Genomic DNA, 17,770 nt, shown 5'->3' on the forward strand with positions numbered 1-17,770 from the left:
AAGAAAGTTTAAATAATGTAAAAATTTATTTATAATTGAATTTTTATGAATAAAATAATTTATTATCATCTTTAAAACCATTATTATTATTAAAATATTTCCTAAGTCCTTACATAAATAAAAGTATATAATTTCTTTTGTAAAATTATTTTAGCCTACAAATTAGTTGGAATATTTAATATAGTTTTATCCTAAGTAATTAATCATTTAAAAATATTTTACCATCTAATAATTATAAAAAACAAAATAAAGATATTTATCGGTCAATAAACCAAATAACACGAAAATTATCATATGAGATAATGTAAAATTATCAAATTATTATTTTTATATATTCATTTTTCATATTTATTTCTTTTTCCCAAATTTACCAGAAGAAATAAGGTTGTTTTCTTTTATTTCAAACTCAAATTGAAACACGAAAAGGAGTGGTTATTAGTTACATAGTCAGACGTTTAGTAAATAAATCAATACTAAGTTAAGAAAAAGAAGAAGAAAAAAACATGTACTTTAAAAATTCAGATAATAAAATTGAGAATTTTGTGGTAAACTTTATAAAATAAAAATTTCAGATACAAATTTACGAAATAAAAAATTCAGTGGTAAAATTTATTAAAGTTGTAAGCTTTACAAAATTATAAAAGTTTAATATTCAAATTAAGCCAAAATATAATACGTATTTTATCCTTAAGTCACGACATTATTAAAAATTCAACACATGATAAAATTGTCAGCTATGTATAGTTTTTAATTTTAAACAATAAAAATTATACAAGATTTACAAGTTTAAAATAAAATTCTAAAAGTATACAAGTTTATTGGTAAAATTGTTTCAAAATACCTTTTTTATCTTTTATTCTCCTCATGACAAATCAATTCCTTTTGTGAATATTGGTGGCAGTGTAATCTGAAGAAGAGGTATCTTCGATCAATGTGTCTTTCGGTTAAACATGAACCACACTTCATTTCCACACTCTTTTCTCATCCTCGCTCTAATCAGGTACCGCCATCTCAATTTTCAGCCACATTCCACACTCTTTTTTTACTTTTCGTTCCAAAGTTGTGATCTTTTTCATTTTCTGCTATCTGGGTATGTCTCTAGTTTGCCTTTGAGGCCTTACCGCGGAGAAGGGTTGGCACCCTTTTGATGCCATGGTACTTCCCTGTATTGAAGAACAATTCTCGTTTGTGCCTCAGCATCAATGGAAGAAGGCTTTGTTCAAGTTACAGCAATGACAGTGTAAGTAATGTAACTTGTTATTGTTTATTTTTTTATGTTGATTTTATTGTGTATTTTGATTCAATGTATGTCTTCTTTATTGCCAACCAATTGGAACCACCATGTTGTGAGACGTAAGTTAACCTTAAACAGCCTTGTAGGAAAAGGGTTTCGAAGGGTAAAGTAAGTAATGGCAGTTGATGCAAAACTAACTGTTGATACTCCATTACGTTGGATCATGATTTGGACAAGGTTTCAAATTGTGGTTTTAGTAGTATCATGCATTTGGAGGTTATTAGGAAAAACATAAGTCTTAGGTTGAGTAGAGATAGAATCTAAAAAGACTATTTAAGTCGGATAAAATCTGAAAAGGAGTATATAAGCGGAGGCAACTCTCACCTTACTAGTTGATTTTGAAAGTTGAGTTAGGTCTAAAAACCTACATTCTTTGACAAGGAGTGGAAACCTCTGGTGTTCTTAGTAATATCTGTTTATACCTAAGTGTGTAGGTATACCCTGCACAAATGGAAAAATAAAATATGACTGATATATCTTTAATGATGATGCTTGTTACAACTATTTGTGTTTTGTTTACTGTTGTTTTCCCTTGCACTTTGAATGTAATGGTTATTATACGGTTTTGGATAGTAATTAGATTAAAATAGATTTCAATGCAAATAACCAAATGAAAATAAAAATAAAGAAAATCCAATTGTATTGTTTTAGGAGCTCAGCATATGTTTTTTGTTGCACAATATCAACTTCGGCCGTCCTTAGGATCCTGAATTTATATTGGTTAATAAATGAAATTGTGTTTATTAAAATAAAGGATTACAAATCAATATTCTCATAAAGCTAAGTCCTAACCAATCTAGAGCCTATGGCTCCTTCAAAGGATTCCTCTTCGTATTCCATGCCAAGAACAAACTGCTTCGTATTCCCTTCACTCATATTCTCCTCTATGTAGCCAACCTGTACATTTCCTCTATTTGCACCTGGACCCTTTTTATCTGGTTCCTATCATTGCCACCCTCTTGAATTACATTTCCTCTATGAAGACTGGATTGACATTTTACTCCAACTAAATTCTTGTGATATTTCATGAAATCTTCTTTTTGCACCTTTTCTTAACACTTCTTCCGCATTACTTTTACAATTTATCTGTTTCTTTTCCTTTATGTGCTTATTTTTTACTAATTGGATGTTGTGTTATCTATCATTGGTTTAAGGTCAGACTCCAGAGCTATCAGATGCATACAGCCATGAAGGTATATATGTTGTACTCCCAAAATTATCCAGAAACTAGGATTTGCATTTTTAAATTGTTCCAAGTTTCTAACCAGTATTTTAAATGGAGGGTGATATTGGATGCTCACATTTTGGAGGTTCAATTTTTAGACTGGCAATTCACCTTTTGAATTTTGAGTAATACGTAGAAGTTGCAACCTGCTTTTAGCAGGCTATGCTGTTGATTTCTGCTGGTACACGGGCTAATACCCTTTGATATATATGTAATGTACCAGTTCTCCTACAGATTAAGACAATTTATTGTCCAACGTTTTTGTGACAAAGGCCCAACATTAAGTTTTTTTGTTCTTAATAAAAGTCTGAATAAGATAGATTTATTTGACCAAACTTTCATTGCATATGAATTAAGTTTCTGTTGCCTATCTGGTTGAATGTACGCAGGAATAAAGAGAAGAGTTAAACTATGCTCATAAAGCAAACGTAGTCATTTAGATCATTATATTAGATTATGGATGTCAATTGTGTTTAGCTCTTACATTGAATTTTTAAGTATCATAATTACCGATGGCAAGATATTTTCAGGTTCATCAGAAAGCGTAGAGAATAAGAAGGGAAAGTCAATGACAAGCAATGAGTATGTATAACTTGCCCTGCAATATTTTTTCATCGATTGTTAGAGACTGGAAAATATGTTTTAGCTGATGACATCTTGGTGTATGTATTATTTTCTGCTTTGCTTCTTGCATCTTTATGATTGAAGAAGTTTACGAACAGTAATTGATGCTTAACTATCCTGACTAAGATGTTGTAAATTCAAAATCCAAGTATTTGATGCAGTCTAGTTCAAAGCACTGAACACATGTTATTGCATTATCCTACGGGGAAAGAAGTGAGAGAAGTGGAGGAAAGAAGTAATTGATTGATAAGTTTTTCAATATTTTCAAATCAAGAAACCAAACAGAAAAGTGACAGGACTTTGCCTGTCACTATGCTTTAGTTAATAAAAAAATTAGAATGGTCAACTTTCATATGTGTAGATTTTCATTTTCCACATTCATGCTTCATGTTTGCCAAATATACATGCAAAATATGATATAAGTTATATTTATCATGCTCCCATTTTGGGTGCATTCTTTGTGTTGCAATAATTGTAACCCATACTTATTTAATATGGCAGGATCCTGAAGAAACTGAGGAGATATGGAGTTTCTGGAATCCTATCCTATGGACTATTGAACACTGCATATTATCTCACAACATTTCTTATTGTGTGGTATGTGAACATTTGGACCTCTCAGCATGCGTTTTGCATAGTATTTTCTTGGAGAATGTATATATAACAAAGAAACTATAAATTTGTATGGAGAGTTATTCACATCTTCCTGCTTCTCTATGCTCTCTTGGCAAGGAAATAAACAAGCTTTATGTTTGTTAGGTTTTACATTGCTCCAGCACCTGCAAAGATGGGTTATGCTGCAGCTGTACAAAGGTAAGCACATATTACTGTCATTTCTTGTATGGTCTGTCCATTATGGTTTCTTGATATGAGGTTTAACAAATTCACAGTGATGTGTAGATTTCTCAAAGTGATGGCCATGGTGTGGGCTGGTAGTCAAGTCACTAAACTTATAAGAGCAGGAGGGTGAGCTACATGAACCTTTTCACCTTCTTGGTTGTGTTATGCATGCAGATATGTTCCTGTCTCCTGCCATTTCAAACATTGGAGTTGCTTCTTATGCAGAGCATTGGCACTGGCACCTTTTGTTGACAGAGGATTGTCCTGGTTTACTGATAAGTTTAAGTTTCAATCACAAGGGAAGGTAAGTTTGAACTGAATTATACCTTTTTTTTCTCTTTAAATTGTTTTATCATTCTTGTTATCTGTTCTGAGTTATTTGATTTGGCATTTCCAGGCTTTCATGGCTATAGTGGGATTCTGTCTTACGTTGGCTATCATTGTATTTTTTGTCATCACACTGCTTTGGGCTTGAAGCTTCTCTCTGCCACCTTATGGGGAGAACATTCAAATTCGTTGTCACATAATAATTGTTTTGTTCTAAAATACACTATTATTGAAATTTTTGCTTGTTATATAAGACAGTGTCTCACAAATTTGCACCTTTTTTCGTGTATGTGTTATTTTATGTTGGTTTGGTTTTAGAAAAACTAAAAATATTTGCAAAGTAGGTGTGCAAGTGGATCATTGGGATAACTTGGATTTTTCTAATGCAATAACTATAATTTGGTTAAATAACCAGTTCATGAATCTCAAAAATGATGAATATAACTCAACTGCATAATGAATATATGATATAAATTTTGTCTGATAAAATGCTATTAAATATAAATTTATGTTTTATCATATTAATATTATTTATAAATGTGTTATAAATATTGTCACCAGTTAATAACTATTGAAAATATTTATTTTAGTGCATTTTTTTAAAGGTGATATTTTTTTTCTTCTAAAGTTCCGATGATCCAATTCAACATAATTCAATTATAATTTAATTGCTAAATAAAAAGAAATGAAAATCAATCTAGTTTAATTAAATTTAAAATTGAGTTACATTGAAAAATTATATTAAATTTGGCTCATCAATGACAACTTATGAAAAGGGTAGTGAATTGCAAGAAACATTTTCGTATTGAAGTAAATAAGTTAATTAGCATTTACAAATTTACTTATAAACAAGATAATTAGCATTTCAAAAGGTTTATTTTTAATTTTTTTCTATAAGCTATTAAGAAAATTTTAATACACGTAATCTTTACTATTCGACAATCTAGGCTTAGAAGGATTGTGTTTAAAATAACTAAGATACAAATAAAATTTCTTAGAAAATAAATATATAACATCAAGGGTACATATTCAAATTAAAATCACATTTTCAAACATTATCAAAATTAAAAAGCTATAAAACATGGTTACCATAAATTACTTCCTATTAATCTCTAATTACTGGAACAATTCCCCTCTTTGGTTTTCCAAAAGGCAATGCTTCAATATCTCTGTTTAATGTTTCTCGTAGTTTTATATATATGTATGCTTCCTAGAGTATGAGTATCAGATACAGATACATAAAGCAAATTTAAGTATGGGACATCAAAGATTGTGATCTTACAATGGTGAAGCAAAATTTGTCCAAAATTATATATTTTTATAGAAAAAAGGAAAGGCAAAAGGTTAGTATTTTAGAATCAAACTCAAGGGCTAACAGCAGTATCACTGTGGCCATCTAAACTTTCCACTAATCTCCTTTTGGCAGATTTGGTTCTGTAACACCAGACCTCAAAAGCTTCACTCAAGTCAGGGTATCCAATTTCCCTACTTCTGATCCAATCTGCCAAAATGTCTGCTTGATCGTTTGATGGCAAAGTCAATATCAGTGACACAATTGCTCCTTCAATGGCCTGGCACAAATCTTCACTCATCTTGTAAGGAAAACCAATCTCCTCAACAGCTTTTGAATCCAGCAATGGCTTCATCTTCCGGACATATGGAAACCAGGTCTTCAGCAATTGCACTCGACATGGAGCTGGAAGAATCACACTGCCATAACCAACTGCTTCCAAAACTTTACATGCTACTTCTATCAGTTTCACTTTCAGCCCCCACATGATATGGTCAAGTTTCCTGTCTTCAATGATCACCAAAATTTTACTTGAGATTGCAGCCCAGTTAGAAACAAAATTCTTCATCAAATCCATCTTGGGGAGCACATTACACATCCATTCAAGATCAGATACCCTTTTCATTATCCTATCATACACCCCCTCAGGCTCAAGGGAAGTGTCCAAAAGCAAGGAACGCAGATCCGTTTCAAATGAATGAATGATATTGTACACACCCATTGTTACTGCGGATTGTACTTCGCCGTCGGCGATGATCATTGTAGTATCTCCATCTTCTCCTAGCATAAAGTCAACTTGTTCTTGAGCAGAGATTCGTAGCTCATCTCCAAATGGTAAACACGGTCCCTCAATAGACACTGCAAAGCGTACAGCTGAAACAAATATGTCTTTTGTAGAGCTTAAATCTCCAGGTCTGATGTTAGGTATTTTTGACATGGCCATTTAACTGTTTCAATACTACAGTAAGATTTTGTAATCCTCTGTGTTCATCCAGACATGACCTCCATGTTTGGAAAATACACACTCTCGCAGCAAAGAGCAGTGCTCATTACAACAAAATAGCTTTAATTGGGGACAGCATGACCACAGTCTTAATCTCAAGTGCATGTCAGAGATGGAAACATAATGTAAACCAGTGAAATGAAATGATCTATACGAAGTCTTCTTTTATTTGTCAGTGAAATACTTGCAGGAGCAGTAGCCTTCAAATTCTCAGGTCACACTAATCTTTCACCAATATAGTAGTATCATGGCCAAGCTTACAATGCAGACTTAACTGGAAATATTCATGTACAAACTGCAATGCCAATACAACACAAATCACACTTCAACCAACAGAATAATTTAAGCCTCTAATAAGGATGATACAGAGAACTAAAAACCAGGCATAAATTCCAGAAGGGTGCATATGCGTTTTTCAAGCACGAGAAAAGACATCAAATTGACATAAAACATAACAAATAGTTTCCTGTAAACTACATTCAAAATAGCTCACCAAAAGAAAGGTATTTAAATTAACGAAAGTTTACAAAACACACTCACATCACAAGAAAGTACAGAGGAACACATGCACAGTCTCTAACATAAAACTAATGAGTCCTGATGAAAAAAGCTCCTCACTATGGCATAATCCACTGGTGATAGACACAAATTTACCATTGCACGCCCTCTGCGCACACAAAAGTGGTTAGAAATGGAAAAGGAGATGAACTGTTTAACCCACATCCATTTTTTCCTATCAGTGCGGTAGGAGATCACACATTGACTAGGAATAAGGTCTGGTTATAATATATAAGTAGGGTGCAATGCTCATATTATATAGGGATGAGTTAGGTATAAACACACTAAGATGCCCACTTCTCTTATTCCTTTAACTCTGAAATGAACTAAACCTACATTCCTACTGCTAGTCATTAATCAATTGGACATGATCACTCATTTTTCAAAAGTCATTTTGGACTGATTCTGGGCAATTAGCATAATTTTTCAATTGGTCGGTTCATTACATGACTAGACTATAGATATATACTTGCCTTCACACAAGCATAACCATTACATGACTAGTTGGAAGCACAATAACCACTGTTGCCAGCTTCGAATTCAAAATTCAGTCCATCGTATAAAACATCAAGATGAACTGGAGCCTATGGTTATTGTGTGCAGTCACATACCAATGCTTATCTCATGAGAAGAGAGGTTATAGAAAGTAAAAAACACAACAAGAATCTAGCCTCTCCGAAACATATTACCAGCACCCATGACTTTTTTTTTTTTCATTTGTCAACATATCAAAGAACATTTCAAGTGGGAACATAGACAACTACGGAAACCATTAAAAAAAATGAATCATCAAAGCCAAATAAATCCAAAAGATATGAAAATTTCGAGCTAGGAGAACAGATATCAACCACCCATAACTACACAAAAAGCAACACAGACAGAAAGAAACAACAAAAAAGAGAAGAAAAGAAAAACAACATAAAAAAAAGTAAAATAGATACATGAATAAAGGAGAAAGTAATCAATTTGCGACTTGGAAAAGTCACAGTATTTAAAGCTAACAAAAATTTATTATCTTTGTGCTAAAAGAGTGTCTTTAGCTAGATGAAAAAGCAGATATTTTGACTTTAAGACACAACATGTGACAGCAATTAGAAAAAAAAAATGGACAAGAAATTTACCTTGCAATCCGAAAAAACAGAGGAGAAAGAGTGCATGATTTCATCTTGTTCCTATCCTCATATCACCACCAGCTTCATCGCCAGAAATTAAAAACCCTAACAATACTGCGTCGTTTAACTCCAAGTTTTTAATCATACAGAACTGAGATGCATTAAGTGCTGTTTAATAATTTAATGATTTTTTTTATTTGAACAGAAGTTTATTAGATTATTTTGCATAAAACATTCCTACATAATTAAGAAAATGATGACATGATTTAATGATCTATAATATTATAACTAAAATTTAAAAGTTGAATTTTAAGAAATTTATATTGTAAGAAACTTTTAAAGATGAAAAGTTTTTTCCCCAAGATTATAAGAAGGAATTTAACAGAATCTCAGAAAACAATAAAAAAATTGCAAGCGTAAATGAGAATTAAAAAAAAAAGGTTTAAATACCAAATAATCTCAATACAAAAGTTTCAATATTATAATAATTAATTACTTTTATTTTCATGTTTTTTTCTTCTTATATGCATTAACTTCCATGATCTTTTTGTATTTGATTTAAAGTTGAAGTTTCTTATAATATAATAAGAGTGAAGATGAAGATTTATTTATTAATTCAATTGAAAATTCATTATAATAATTTTTTGTAGGGAGAAAGTTAAATCATGTACATGAGTACTCTCTTTAACGAAGAGCAAGTCCGACGAGAAAAATTATTTTTTTTAACAAATTTAACAAAGTTTTCATAAATTGAATTAAAATATATTAATTTTTTACTTTTATTAACCAAAATAAAATATTAAAATTGTAACATCCCATTTAATAGTTTTTCACGCTATCAAATAAAATATTATATCATGATCAAACACAGCAGATAAGAGGAATAACAATGATATACATAAAAGTATATATATATATATATATATATATATATATATATATATATATATATATATATATATATATATATATATATATATATATATAGCTAGTACAATCATCCAAAATTTCCACACAAAACCCTCCTGACAAGTATAGAAAATAAAGGGAGGAGGTCTAAACTACAAGTCTCAAGACTTAGCAGAATCTGGTCCAAAAACTAACACAGTCCACAAGCAAAGAATCATCTCCTACTCAGCAGAGGGGTATCATCATCTGGACTCGGCTCTGCTCACACCAACCGTAGGGATCATTGCAAAGGAGAGAAATTACAAACACAGGCAACATAAAAACAAAAGGGTAAGCTAACTGAATTGAGAGAGAAAAATGAATGATACAATTCACAATGTAAACATCAATCATAACACACAGCTCAATTGCATAATTCTAGACTTGATATCTGGATTGTGTAAGCGACATTGGAGCTCTTGGTGGCTTGCACCTGCAACGGTTCCCAGACTCTGCAGAGTCTGGACACAAAGAGTTTTCACCCGACCGTTCCCAGGGTAAGTCCCCTTCGTGTCTAGGACTTGATCAAGTCCAAAGACTAGGACCTCCTGCTACTCCTTACAACATAATCCATTATGCTCTATCTGAGCGTGAATGATTATTGGAGTTTCAAGATACCAACCAATATGGATTTCACACGTCATTACACACAGACACACACACACACTAACAATTCCACATGAATTTCCCTTGAAATTCCATTCCAAACACATTTCCTCATGATACATACTCATCCAATTCCATCACACAACATGTTAATAATGACATTCCAGGCATATGAGATACTAATTGCACAAAACCACCCTAAAACACACAATATCATACTTTATAACAGAAAATAGAGCGTCCCACTGCAGTGACTCTCGCTCAAGTTAGACACTCTAGCCCAAACGATAGGTTATCTCGCTTAGGCGAGTCAGTCTCGCCTGAGCGAGGCTCTAACAGTGGCAAAAATTAAAAACTGGGCGAACTCTCGCTCAGGCTAAGCTGGCTCGCTTAGACGAGATCGTCTTCTCGCTTAAGCGACCTCAGCTCACCTAGGCGAGACTTCGCGCAGGATCAGGGGTGGGTTTTATATAGTTATATTTTTAAGTGAATTTTGATATATTTCTATAAGAAAATTCATAAACGATGATCAAATTTAGTGATAAAAATATGTTTGAAGTTCAATTTAGAGACTAATTTTCTAACTAGAGAACAATTTATTTGGTAACCAAAATCTTGATTGCTGATGTTAGTGAACCAATTTAAATACAAATTCATAATTGAAATTATTTAGTTACGAACATGGAAACCAATTTTAATTTTTTATTCATATAAACTATTTTAGTTACCAATAACTTTTAGTTTATAAATTGATATCTAAGTTAATCATTAAAATTAGTCATTATTCAATTATATTCCGTATATAAAGATGCTTACATCACTTCACTTTTAGTATTTACCGTGGGCACAATACGTTTTTCCTGATCTTCCCATACTGGAAAAATGTTAATGCTCCAACATCCACACTGAATATGAACCGAATTGTCTCACGATCTTTTGAACTCATTTCACGTACCAGTCTAATGGACAAACATACTATAACCTTAAGTGATGAAAAGCCGACATGTAGGTGTCAAATGATGTGAAAATTGTAGAAATTTTAATAATAAAAAAGTATAAAAATGTAGTTAAATATTTGAAGTAAAAAATAAAATAGTTAATTATAATTTAAAGGATTTATTTTCAAATAATAAAATTTGATGAATAATTATTTAATTAGAAAAAAATATTAGATATTATAAGATATTTTTTGATATTAAAAATTGTTAATATATTGTTATATAATATTATTAGATAATAATAATAAATGATAATGAAATATTGTATTTCCTTATAAGGATGAAAATTTGTGTATTTTATAAATAGAAACACATTTTAATGAAGAGAAAAGGGCATTTATTTTCATGGATGGAACAAGGATGTGTGAGTTTCATTGTGGAAAGAAAGGGAGTGGGTAACAATTTTTATCAACTATAGAGGAGAGGAAGGAAATCTTTTGTTTTATGCGTCACAATTTTACCTTTTCTTAGAGTTAAAGAGTACATATAATAAAATGATTATTTTAATATAAAAAAGGTTATTTAAAAAGTGAAATTAAAAATAAAATGTGTAGACAATGAAAAATATTTTTATATAATGATATAGCTCTTATTTTAAGTGTATAATTTAATATAAACTAAAATTTAAACTTAATTGAAATTAAAAGATATATAAGTTATACGGTAAAAAAATCAACTTAAAAGAATATATAAAAAATTTAAGATTCTTTATACTTTTTCTACATTCATAGTTTTGACTTACAACTTTCATCTGTACCTCGAAAACTTCTTTTATCAATAAACACAATATTTTAATATTAAAGAAAGTTATTTATGTAAAAACAAACTAATTTTAGGAAATCCATATTTATAATAAATATTAATTTTTTTTATAACAAATTCATTTAAGTATCTCCTTAAAACTTATACACGGCTTATTTTAATATTTAAACAGACATTTTTTTAGTATGTTTTAATCTCTAACACAAACTTAATAATACAAAAAACTAAACAAGTGATCAAACATATCATTTATATCGATTCTAAAATCCTACAAAATTTATAAAATTTATATTCATACACAAAATTATTTTATGCTACTCAAAATTTATAACTGAATTTCATAATATTTAGAATAATATAGTACATCCTTAAATAGCTGAAAAAAATGAAAATTTGTGTATTTTAGATGTAGAAGAGAGGTTGTCACTTTTTTTGTTTTTTTTTTGGTGCAATTGCTTTTCTAACTAAACCCCTTTGTTTTATTTTTTGAGTGCTGTAAGAGTTTTAATAATTGGGCTTTAATAATTGGGCTTTAACGGTTAATAACAAAAAAAAATCACTACAATTGTCAGCCCACTACCACGAAGAAACTCGTACGTGACAAGGCCACCACCAACGTTGCTACTGTGTGAGTCGCCGCCGCCGAAAGAGGCGCCACCGCCACGACGTCGCCGCTGACAGAGGAACTGCCGAAAGAGGCGTCACGGCCGTGAATTCTGTCCGCTTGTTCTCCCTTCCGTTGGGAGGGATTGCATCGCGAGAGAAGCACAGCCGCGAGCTCTGTTGGCTTCTCCGCTGACAGAGAAGCCACCGCCGTGAGATCTGTCAGCTTATTCTCTTTCACCGCTGGGAGGATTGCAACGAAAGAAGCTCAATAATGTTATTATATGCTTTTTCATGTACAAATTTTTTGAAACTCTACACAGAATCTAATCATATATAAAAACCTAGACAGGCTTTATATATTCTTGGAAGTTGTTTTGAAAAGAGTTTGACACTGCTTCGCAGCAACTCAATATGGAAGAAAAAATAGACACTGCAGACAAGAAGGTAAGCTTCCTTCGTTAATGCTTTCAATATGTTTGTTCTGTGTTGTTTCTAACGCCTTTGAAAAAATTAATTCAACTTGTGCATTTTTCGCTTTTAAGTTTCCTTAGATGCTTTTAGTATTTTGAATGTACTGCTGTGGAATCAATTGAATATTTTAGGTGGTAAATTTTTACGGGAAACTATGCTGAATGTTTTGGCATAAATGAGTTGATTCCCAAAGTGACTTCTAGATACTAAGTTTTCATCGGAGTATGTTAAATGATGACGGGATTTAAGAGTCGTCGTATACACTTTTAGTTTTGCTAAAATGCAGCTCAGAAAGATTTGTATTGTATATACTCTTGGTTTTAGTTGTGTGTTTCCTGTCACAGTTATTGTGGTGATGAAATCATTGGACTAAATGGTTATGCTTTAATACTTATTTAATAGATGAAAAACTACATTTGCTATAAACCTAGTGAATCAGTTCATATAGAATTAGGGATTTTAGTTTTAGATTCGTACGTTTGCCAAAATTATTTTCAACTTCTTTGGTTGTTGGTGATAGTGATGCAGTCTTTTGTAGTATTTTTGTTTCCCTTTCCTTCTTTCTCCTTTGTCCCAACAATATAACTAGTGCTTCCATATGGGTAGGTGCTGGCTGATATTGTAAAATTGGCACAAAAGAGAGGCCTGAGGGGTAAGCTAGGAGACTGGAAAGAATTCTTGGACAGTCATGACAAAAAGTTTGGGGCCAATTTGAGTGATCCATCAAAGCGACCCCATGAGTTATTGGCAACATTTCTAAAGTCTTTTTCGGAGGACGAACATTTGAAGGTAAATAACTTTTCAGTACCAAATATGTACACATAGACTCAAAAGATGTGAGTTTTATTTATTTCTTGTGTATAGTTTTTTGATAACATCATGCGACATCATGCAAATCAATACTTGTTGGAGCGGATGAAAGATAAATCCCACGATTCCCCGGAACAGGTTCGTTTTAATGGTGGTTGTTCTGCTAAAATCTTGTTTTAGATTTGTATTAAACTTTCTTTCTTGGATTATAGTTGTAAGTAATAATGTTATTTTGCTTGAGTTATGAAGTTTTGTTTTCATTTGTAAGATTTCTATTAAATACTGAGTTTCCTTTCCGTAAAAGTCATACTCACCGCATGTGTTTTGGGCTTTCTACCTATCCTTGTTATTTCTTTGAGTGATTCAACATTATCATTCAATTTCATCTGAGATTGTTCCAATCAATGTTGTCAAAACTGAATCAGGAACCAAACTAGTGTTTGGTTGAAGTCTTCCTAAAAGGCAGTTCAAATTTGAACCGGGATAAAACCGGTCAAACTGGGCATGAGCTGGAAAATTGGGAAAACTAGTGGGTTGGGAGGTTTGACTGGTTGTTTATGAAAACTTGATTTATTTTAAGTTATAATTTTGCTGTAGTTGGTTTTTGAGTTACTGATGGATTTAAATTCCAACCGGGATATAGTCGGTCAAACTGGCCATGAACTTGAAAAACTGTGAAAACTTGTGTGTTGAGAGGTTTAGGTTGTTGGTTCTAAGAACGTGTTTTTCCTGTTGTAGAGAGTTGTAGTTACTAATGGATTTTATTTTTTAGTTCTAAGAACATGTGTATATATATACACGATGTATTATACTTGCTTGCTTTCATATATAACTTCTAATGCTATGACTTAGGATGCATTTAATTGAAGTTTAAATTTTAATTTTGTAATATATATATATATATATATATATATATATATAATCTTTTTTATTAATACTACTTTGTATATTGTACTATCATATTAAAAGAATAAAATGATAATATTTTATTGAATCTGGTTTGACACTGGTTGAACTCCACGTTAAACCTTTGAACCTTAAACCCATAACTTCACTGGTTTAGTGACTGGACTGGTTTTAAGTACTATTCACATGTATCTTCTGCCCTATTTCTATAATTAATTTTTACATATTTCTAAATTTATACTTTTATGAATTATTCTTTTCCTCTTTTTTATTTAAACCATCATGCCAATTTGATATCAGCTTCCAAGTTGAATATTTCTTGTTTCTTCTAGCAAATCTGAATGTAGAACTAAAGTCTAAAATTGAAGAGAATGCAATTGATAGTGGCTTGAATCTCTATGATTCAACAAAATAAAATATTCTGATGTTACTTTTGCTGATAATTATCCTTTTTCTCCTTACTGGGTTGTGTAATTGATAATGGGTATGCACATTTTTTTTCTTCTTAATTAATGTTGTTGATTTCATTGACATGTGTATTTACAAAAAAAAGTTATACTATAATTTTCTAACAGTCTGATGTTTGCTGCACAGAGGCTAGTTCAAATAACTCTGCAGCATCCGTTATATCCATTGGACTATTCATTTCCATCAATTGATGAGGTTTGTTGACATCATCTGTACCTGAATTTGAAGGGGTCAATAGTTATTCTGATATATCATATATTATGCTTTTGATGTGGATTTGAAGGGGTGGATAGTTATAAATGTTAAAAACAAGCCCAAGGTGTTGAAGTCTACTACAATGCTAGCTGTTGATTGTGAAATGGTTCTTTGTGAAGATGGGACAGAAGCGGTAGTTAAAGTCTGTGTGGTGGACCATAATTTAGAGGTAATTTATGTACACTCCTCGTTTCGCATAGCCTCCCAAAAAATGGTTTCACATAATTGTTTTTAAAATTATTCTCCTTTTCGGGATTATAGATAGATAATTTTCAGAACTTTTCAGGTCAAGCTGAATGAATTCGTAAAACCCAACAAAAAAATTGTGGACTACAGAACAGAGATCACTGGTATCTCTTCTCAAGATCTAGAGGCAGTGACTTGCTCATTGGCTGATATACAGGTGTTTTGTGGGTTTCTTTGTTCTTTTATTGTATAGTCTTTCATGTGCCTAATGAAGATATGTCTTGCGCTTCCATAGAAATCCCTGAAGAAGTTGTTATCAAAAGGAACAATATTAGTGGGACACAGCTTGCATAATGATCTACATGGTAAGTTTGATAAACGTTTTAGTTTACTTTGGTCTGTTTTTAAACCTACTGCTAGATTTTGAGTATATTAAGGGACTAGCGCTTCTAATTTATTTACTAATACAAGTTGTCTGCAGTGCTGAAGCTTGATCATGTCAGAGTCATTGACACTTCCTATATCTTCCAATCCGTGAATGGGTCTATGCACAGAAGACCTTCTTTGAATGGTTTGTGTCAGGTACCAAAGTGGCAAATATTTTATATGCAAAAATTAAGGTTATCTCCATTATGAGAAAGGGTCACATAGTCACTCTTTTGGAGGAATCATGTTGTTTTGGATGCAAAGTTTCTTGTGCACTTGTGCTAGTTTATATCTTGAAATTTAAGATCTTTTTCATCATCCAGGCTTGCCCAAGAAAATTATAGCAACATGGAAGAATAAACGCAGAAATGGCAAATATTGATTTTTGATTTATAGTTTATCACCAATTGTTGTGACAGGCTGTTTTGGGTTGTGCTGTTCGGGAAAAAGGTGTTCCACATAATTGTCTAGATGATGCACGTGCAGCTATGAAGCTGGTTCTTGCAAAGATCAAACATGGCGTTGATAAGGAATTTCCAATTTCACTGGCTCAAGAGCGTGTAAGCGGACATATACATCTTAAGCATTCTTGTCGTTGTAATCATGTTGATTGGCGACTAAAGATGAATGCTATCACTGTCATATTGTTTTAGGTTCCAGAAAATGAGACAGCAAAGCTTTTTCTTCACATGATACCAAATACCTTAAACACTGAAGCACTGCATACCATTATTCCTGGAGAATTCAGAACAGAACTGCAGGTAGTGTGTCTCTCATGGCTATCTCAATGTTCTAGTGAATAGGTTCATTTGTAATTATTTAAATAGTGTGAATATCTTCAATTTGAAAACATTTAGTTTTGTCTCAAGGTAATCTTGTTGGAGGTCTTTTACTGGGTTACATTTTGTGTTTGAGATCTGATGCATCTGTTGCAGCCTAACAGGAAAGGTCCAGGAAGACATTATTCTGCCTTAGCTGTTTTTAAAAATACACAAGAGGCTGATGATGCCTTTGAGAAAGTCCAAGGAATCCTGTTAAAGGTACATATATATATATATATATATGATAAACTAATTTTGCAGTCACTGAAAGACATTTATTTTCTGAGATTGCTGATCTATTTCATACTATGTATATTACTTTATCTTAGGATAATCAAGGGCGTCCACAGAAACTTGTAACATTACTGTCAAGTAAAGTCATGCCTGTCACTCTATATGTTCGGAAAATGGCAAGTGATGAACCCAATGACCAGACTGAATCTAATAAGAGGGCTTTACAAACGGATGAGGCAGTTGATGTTTCCAAGAAAGCAAAGATAGATCAAAACACTGAAGAGGATGCCCATTTAAAAGAGATTGAAGCACTGAATCAAAGATTAAAGCAAAGTGAATTGGAGATCGAATCATTGAAGAAAGAGCTGACACAAAAAGATTTTGAAATATCCACGCTGCATAAAATGGTAGCCTCTTTAAATAAGCGAAGAAAGTAAAAAGTCTAGCCAGGAGATGAAATACTGGATTGTTTGAAGGGATGCTCCTCAGCATCTATGGCAATTTTCTTGAAAATCGGTTCCGGGAACCGTGCAGTTTTGAGACATTCATATTTAGTTGTCAGGTTAATTACTGAAGTTCCAAAAGTTGTTGTCTTTCAGTCCAAATTTGGATTTAAATATTTCTCGAAGGATGAACAAGTGTACCGATGAATTTTTAATTATATATGTATGTTCTATTGACATTATGTATGTTCTACTGACATTCCTTCATACTAAGAAAACTCAGCTAATATTATAAATTGTTAGCTTTATTTTAAATATTTGGAGACATCTATTTCACTGTTCTCTCTTAAATCAATTCTCTCAAATGCTGTAATAATTTCGTTTTCTTTTTCTACTGTAGCAGTAATCCGTTAGTGTTAGTACAAATGACTTATTCCAGTAATTATACCAGTGAGTGAATATAAAACAAAACATGCATATAGAAGAGGAAGACTAATATTATTCAATTTACTTTTTATTTGTGCTTTATGTCAGGATAATTATTAATTAAATCTTA

The 17,770-nt window shown here is 31.9% G+C and overlaps 3 protein-coding genes across 5 annotated transcripts; 2 read left to right on the forward strand and 1 right to left on the reverse strand.

Moving 5' to 3' along the window:
* Positions 1 to 846: 846 nt before the first annotated feature.
* Positions 847 to 4,587, forward strand: LOC114177800 (Gag-Pol polyprotein/retrotransposon). The gene is made up of 9 exons (XM_028063342.2): positions 847 to 1,000; positions 1,103 to 1,240; positions 2,454 to 2,487; positions 3,050 to 3,101; positions 3,645 to 3,740; positions 3,903 to 3,956; positions 4,044 to 4,109; positions 4,209 to 4,287; positions 4,381 to 4,587. Exons 1-9 carry the CDS (start codon positions 932 to 934, stop codon positions 4,456 to 4,458), a joined length of 666 nt encoding a protein of 221 aa, XP_027919143.1. The 5' UTR covers positions 847 to 931; the 3' UTR covers positions 4,459 to 4,587.
* Positions 4,588 to 5,545: 958 nt separating this feature from the next.
* LOC114185571 (BTB/POZ domain protein) lies at positions 5,546 to 8,449 on the reverse strand. The gene is made up of 2 exons (XM_028073771.2): positions 8,284 to 8,449; positions 5,546 to 6,899 (listed from the first exon to the last, which is right to left on the reverse strand). The coding sequence occupies exon 2, from the start codon at positions 6,542 to 6,544 to the stop codon at positions 5,675 to 5,677; it is 870 nt and encodes a 289-aa protein (XP_027929572.1). The 5' UTR covers positions 6,545 to 6,899; positions 8,284 to 8,449; the 3' UTR covers positions 5,546 to 5,674.
* Positions 8,450 to 12,155: 3,706 nt separating this feature from the next.
* Positions 12,156 to 17,541, forward strand: LOC114174206 (small RNA degrading nuclease 1-like). 3 transcript variants are annotated; one of them, XM_028059034.2, is made up of 13 exons: positions 12,156 to 12,487; positions 12,597 to 12,638; positions 13,272 to 13,454; positions 13,530 to 13,613; positions 14,976 to 15,044; positions 15,133 to 15,273; positions 15,391 to 15,507; positions 15,586 to 15,655; positions 15,772 to 15,872; positions 16,136 to 16,276; positions 16,370 to 16,477; positions 16,652 to 16,756; positions 16,867 to 17,541. In XM_028059034.2, exons 1-13 carry the CDS (start codon positions 12,476 to 12,478, stop codon positions 17,206 to 17,208), a joined length of 1,515 nt encoding a protein of 504 aa, XP_027914835.1. In that variant the 5' UTR covers positions 12,156 to 12,475; the 3' UTR covers positions 17,209 to 17,541. The 3 variants fall into 3 exon arrangements, with proteins under 3 accessions (XP_027914835.1, XP_027914992.1, XP_027914915.1); XM_028059191.2 differs by having other exon boundaries at positions 12,156 to 12,467; XM_028059114.2 differs by having other exon boundaries at positions 12,156 to 12,638.
* Positions 17,542 to 17,770: the final 229 nt, after the last annotated feature.

This window comes from Vigna unguiculata, chromosome 1, assembly GCF_037176805.1.
Source record: "Vigna unguiculata cultivar grain cowpea cultivar isolate G323 ecotype 2 chromosome 1, ASM3717680v1, whole genome shotgun sequence".
Classification (NCBI taxonomy): Eukaryota; Viridiplantae; Streptophyta; class Magnoliopsida; order Fabales; family Fabaceae; genus Vigna; species Vigna unguiculata.